The sequence below is a fragment of the Syngnathus typhle genome, linkage group LG13 (genome assembly GCF_033458585.1).
Source record: "Syngnathus typhle isolate RoL2023-S1 ecotype Sweden linkage group LG13, RoL_Styp_1.0, whole genome shotgun sequence".
Taxonomy (NCBI): Eukaryota; Metazoa; Chordata; class Actinopteri; order Syngnathiformes; family Syngnathidae; genus Syngnathus; species Syngnathus typhle.
Window position 1 is genome coordinate 9,859,238 of NC_083750.1, and position 5,754 is coordinate 9,864,991.

The 5,754-nt window shown below is 43.6% G+C and overlaps 1 protein-coding gene across 2 annotated transcripts; it reads left to right on the top strand.

Annotated features, from left to right (window-relative positions):
• The first annotated feature begins 63 nt into the window (after positions 1-63).
• Positions 64-5,345, top strand: mapre2 (microtubule-associated protein, RP/EB family, member 2). 2 transcript variants are annotated; one of them, XM_061295352.1, is made up of 7 exons: positions 64-154; positions 2,279-2,406; positions 2,818-2,963; positions 3,041-3,257; positions 3,381-3,523; positions 3,759-3,917; positions 4,126-5,345. In XM_061295352.1, the coding sequence occupies exons 2-7, from the start codon at positions 2,286-2,288 to the stop codon at positions 4,228-4,230; spliced, it is 891 nt and encodes a 296-aa protein (XP_061151336.1). In that variant the 5' UTR covers positions 64-154; positions 2,279-2,285; the 3' UTR covers positions 4,231-5,345. The 2 variants fall into 2 exon arrangements, with proteins under 2 accessions (XP_061151336.1, XP_061151335.1); XM_061295351.1 differs by lacking the exon at positions 64-154 and adding an exon at positions 1,060-1,518.
• The last annotated feature ends 409 nt before the right edge of the window (positions 5,346-5,754 follow it).

The window sequence follows — 5,754 nt, forward strand, 5'->3', positions numbered from 1 at the left end:
TGACCAATCAAGAGCGACTTTGGTGACAGACTATCCAATCAGGCGCCGTTACTCCATTCAGCGGTGGCAGCAAATGGGCGTCACAAGGGGTGTGGTGAGTCAGCTTGAAAGACCTTTTTTTCCCTACACCTCGTAAACCTACGACTCGTAACGGGTGAGTCCAATCTGTGCTTTTACTTTGTTAAACTCGGAATCCGAACAACCTGAGAAAGGCAGATATCGGAGCGGTTTCTGCCTGGTAGCGGCGGTGTCGCTCGACATATGTGGGCTGTCACAGTCTGTCAAAAGTGTTACAAGAAGAATCGAAACAAAACCATCATTAGCATTAACCTAGCTGCTTGTTAGCTAATTAATATGTAGCGTTGTGCATGGTGTGTGGCTCGGAGAATCGGGATCTATCGCTTTACTCTTGGTGGTAGTAGCTGCTTAAATTTGACGTAAAGTTAGCTAGCCTCCTCGCGACGGCTACATCTGTTTTAAAAACTACAGGAACTCCACTATCGCATTTCCCTCCTGTGGGAAAAGGGCCAGTCTATTTGTGAGCAGCGGAGGGGGTGCTAGTGACTGATAAGACGGGTGTCAATTTATGCTCACCAAATATCCGGTCCTATTTTGGGATGTGAGTTGAACGCTTATCCAAGTTAAACGTTACTCCAGTCTACTGAATGGTAGAATTGTTATTAAGAGATCAACTAGCCCAAATTACAAGAGGTAATATCCCCCTATGCTAGATCTTAATTTGGTTACACCTGAACTGTCACTTGGTTAAGTTTTCCACTCCAGCACAGATTTCTAGTGCCTCAAACATGCTATTCAAAATTCAATTTATTATTTAGTTTGCACTCCGATGGATAGGTTAATTGATTAATTGATTATCTGTCAATTTATTTTATCTATTAAAATTAGATTATCTATATCAACTGTCAGATTATTCCTGATTGAACCTCAGTTCTTCCATTGAAGCACAGAATGACTGAGTGGGGTACAACTATCATTTTCATCTATTGTTCTCTAACTTAATCATCATTCTTTTTTGGGGGGGGAGGGGGGGCAATTTTATTTTCTGTTGACTCGCCACTGAACGATTGGTCATTATTGCGATTGCAAATTGGTGCTTTTGATGCACTCAGCAGATCAAGGCTTTTGGGTTGGGAGTGACGTCGCGTGTTGCCTACTACGCGTCGTAGTCGTCACATGACCAAACGTGCCAGCTACGTCATCTTGGCAAAAGAATAAGCAGAGCGAAGGGGGAAAAAGAGAGAGAAGAATCTCATCTCCGTCCGGCTGCCGCTCTCCGCGTCTTCTTCTTGTCGGCCCACCCCCGGTGTTCGCGTGTCATTTTTTCCCCCCGGCCGAGAGTGTGCGAACAGGGCGTCTGTTCAACGCTTACGAGACGCAAATGCCCGGTCCCACCCAAGCCCTTTCCCCGAATGGAGAGAATAACAATGACATCGGCCCGGACGGCTCCAACATTATTCCGTACAGGAAGAATACAGTGCGAGGAGAACGCGCGTACAGGTACAATCTAATTCGTTCTGATTTTTAAAAATGCAGTTGTTTTATGGGGGGGGAACCCGGGCTGTTGTGGCCTAGCTAGTCGCTCCTTCTCCTTGTCTCCGGCTGTCATTTCGGCCCTGTTGGTTGTAGCAACGGCGATTATCCTGTTACCGTAATCCATGTAAAACGGCCGTTTCGTCTCACCGTCGTCGTGGGTGACGTTTGCATTCATAACCATACATTTGCATATGTAAAAATATGTATACTGTTTGTTTCCTCGTTTGCACGTTTGAGCCCCCCCTTTTTTTCCTCGTGCCTCCACCGTGCAGACGTCAGACCGGGCCGCGCGATGCGCTCAAACCGGCTAACAATGCATGCTAACCCCCGCTGGCTCCAGTCCGCTTTGTTGACAGGCTCGACCTGTGCGCCCACGGACATGTGATGGCAAACATGACGACTCATCATGGGATTTATTATTAGTAAAGTGGGTGCAAACAAGCAAACGTTGTGGAATATAACTGTACAGGCTCCATGGAGTCTGGTTATCTCCTGTCAAACTGACTCCGATTGTGATGAGCTGCAGACAGACGAAACAGCATCATTCTAAATCATTTTTTCCCTTGCCTTGTTGGATTAGACATTCACACATATGGACAATAAAATTCTTCAATAGTTGACAACAGGGAGAACATGCAAACTCCCTACAGGATTCCTCTTTGAACCTCAGAATTGTGTTCCCCCCCCTCACACTTTTCAGGTGTTATCGTTTTGTGCTTTACAGCTGGGGGATGGCGGTCAACGTGTATTCTACCTCAATAACCCAGGAGACTATGAGCAGGCATGACATAACGGCCTGGGTTAACGACATCCTTTGCCTGAATTACACCAAAGTGGAGCAGCTCTCCTCAGGTGAGAATCATGCAAAAGGCACCTCTCGCCAGATACTTTTCAAATGGACCTTCACTCTGGATGGGAGTTAAATTGCCCCTTAAGGATTTTAATGAGTAAATAAAAACAGGTGGCGGGCGGTCGTACCCCCGCTGCGACTAAGTCGTAATCCAATTCCCAGCCACTCTGCCAACACGCATTAAGATGTCAGCTAATTCCTTCATCTCGATGACTTTGTGTGTGTTCGCTACCGGTTGCTTGTTTGGGAGATTTGTTGGTTCCGAGTCATGGCGAGTTGCTCTTTTATGGTAAATTGCTGCTATAAATTTGGAAGGAAACAAGAATCGGAGCTCATTTCCTGGCGAGTTCCGATTTTGTTACCGTGACTAAGGTGTTCTCTTCTTTTTAAAAATTCTTCTCTGGCGTCCTCAGGTGCAGCCTACTGCCAGTTCATGGATCTTCTCTTTCCGGGCTGCATCAGTCTTAAGAAGGTCAAGTTTCAAGCCAAACTGGAACACGAGTACATTCACAACTTCAAGCTGTTACAAGCGTCTTTCAAAAGAATGAAGGTGGACAAGGTGAGTTTCGAATGCGTCCACGCAGTCAACACGTTGCGACCCGTTTTATAACCCTGCCCTCGCCGCTCTCCATTTAGATTATCCCAGTGGAGAAACTGGTCAAAGGCAGATTTCAGGACAATCTCGACTTCATCCAGTGGTTCAAGAAGTTCTTTGACGCTAACTACGACGGCAAAGAGTACGACCCGCTGGATGCCAGACAGGGTCAGGACGCCATCCCTCCGCCAGACCCCGGCGAGCAGATCTTCAACCTGCCGAAAAAGTCCCACCACGCCGCCAGCTCCCCAACCGCAGGTAAGCATCACTCCAGATATTTTGTTAAAAATGCAAAACATAAGATAAACAGATTTTTTTCAGTTTAAAATTATGGGCAGTAGCACTAGAAAATATGAATGATTTAATTTTTGCTGCTTACAGGAGCCTCAAGGTCAAGCTCCACAACCCCAAAGTCGGCGACACCAACATCCAGACCCTCCTCGGCCAAAAGAATCCCCACAGCATCAACTCCCGCTAAAGGAGAGAAGGAATTGGAGGTGCAGGTCACACAACTTACTGACCAGGTAATAATCTCTTGTGTCTATCCTTTGTGTGACACCCCGCACGTTTTGTGCCACTTCATCGTTTTCAGTTGAATCCCAAAATTAGGCTTGCACTATAATAATATGAAAATACACAAGAAGCTGTTGCGTGACAGGATCCATCAAATCCATCCGTCTTGCTGTTCTATACTGTTATCTCCCTAAAACCATTCCTTGTGATTTTTTTTTTTGATTTTTTTTCTCCGGGCGGTGTTAGGTCAACACATTAAAGGTGGCACTGGAAGGCGTGGAGAAGGAGCGGGACTACTACTTCAGCAAATTGCGAGAGGTGGAGCTCCTGTGTCAAGAGCAGGGCGAAAACAACGCTCCTTTCGTCGAGCGGCTAATGGAAGTCCTCTACGCTATGGACGATCAGGTTACTATCACAAATGCCGCATAGACGAGAGAAAAAATAGTCCCCGCTTTTCAATTTGACATGCCCTGGCGCCATCTTGTGGCATGAAGGTCTGTTTAGAAAAAGTTCAATATTGTGAATTTTCAGTCTGTCGCAGGATAGGTAAAAAACTAGTTGAATTAACACTGTGCTAGGCCTTCTTAACTCTCAGCACTTTCTTCTTTCTTAGGAGCGAGCCGAGGACCTGGCTGAAGGAGACGGGCCCGACGTGGACCCCGAAGGTCACGAGGAGGCGCCCGATGATCAGCAGGAGGAGGAACAGGATGAATACTGACTGAAACACACTTTTTCTTCTATTTAATATGTGAGAACTCGTCCTCCTTTTTTTTGTTCTCTCAAAGACTGAACAAATTGAAGCCACCTCCCGCGTAGAAGCGCCATCACCTTTTTTTAATTTAATTTAATTTTATATATATATATATATATCCCTCCGCTCTGTTCAGTGTCTTTGTGACTTTTTTGCTGTGGTCACAAAGTGGAGCTCCGACCATCACAAGGACTGTCAAATGTTTCACTCGAACAAATGCTGAAGTTGTTATTGTTAGCTTTCCAATTTCCCTGTGTCGCTTGGATGTCCACAATATAAACTACAAGATTGCAATAAGCAAAAAAGCCCGGAAAGGGCTCATAGTAGCTCTTGCGTTCCCTTCCTGCACTGACATTTTGAGTGTATCGGACAATCTGCCCAGAGACCCTCATTGTATTTATTCTCATTCTCGAGTTTTTAGACGTAGATTTCTACATTCTGGCTCCACGTGAAAATGGACATTAGACATCATGAATTGTGAATACAATACCATTGTATGACAAAACTCGTATGTGTTTGAAGCAACTTCACGCAACGCCGCGACGGTTTTATTGATAATATGCAGAAAGGAAGAGACATTCTTTTTTTTTTTAAAGCATAGTTTTTACAATGCAACGTGTTAAGTTGTCAAACCTCAGCTTGTGATGATTCTTAGCGGTTAGTTTCTGGTGTTAACGGTCAGTCCACGGAGTGTTTTGTCACGCTATATATTCCAGTAAGTACATTGTATACCCTTTATTAATATTTCATTATTACTAATAGACAGTTAAGCAGTGCACCATAATACTTTGGTCATATTATTGTGTAAATGAAAAGGAATGTAAAACATGTTTGCTGTCGATAATTAATGAATGGTCAATTGTTTTTTTCTTCCATGTCCGACACATGATGCATTCCCTGGAGAAAAAAAAGTGTTTTTTTTTTTTGTGCATGTTTGCATTTTATTTGTGAATATCTTGACCTTTTTACATATTTAATAAGAAAAGCAAGTATGTTAAGTGAGCTTCTTTTGTATGTTTAACCTGTTATTTGAAAGTTGTTGAGATTGGGATGAATTTGCTGTAATAAAATGTTGGAGTCCACATTGTCATGCTGTACAAATTTAACAAATAATCAAGTAGGAAGAAATATCTTAATAGGTCTTATGTGGCACGTCAGGTAAACAAACTGGTAAGCTGTTTTGTTTTTTTTTTTTTTTGCTGCAAAAATCTCAACCCATGTATTTATTTCTGCATAAACTATGAGCAACAGAAAGAATTGTCTTTGCATTAATGAACCTTAAATTATTAGTAACTCATTTAAAAGTTCATTTGAGCAAATTAATATCACAGAAGTGGAAGCCCCTCGCATTAATCAGTACCCAAAATATTAGGAACCGCTTCTGCATTACATTGAAAGTTCCGATCGGGGTACGCTGGTGAACAAATCAAACGTATCACAGCTAGTGTCTGTGCAATGGGATGGCTTTAAGTGACAACCATTACAAGGTGT

Coding starts and splice junctions, on each gene's coding strand:
- mapre2 (XM_061295351.1), top strand. CDS start 1,400: ATGCCCGGTCCCACCCAAGCCCTTTCCCCGAATGGAGAGAATAACAAT. Junction 2,407..2,817: donor AGTGGAGCAGCTCTCCTCAG/GTGAGAATCATG, acceptor TGGCGTCCTCAG/GTGCAGCCTACTGCCAGTTC. Junction 3,918..4,125: donor TCTACGCTATGGACGATCAG/GTTACTATCACA, acceptor CTTCTTTCTTAG/GAGCGAGCCGAGGACCTGGC.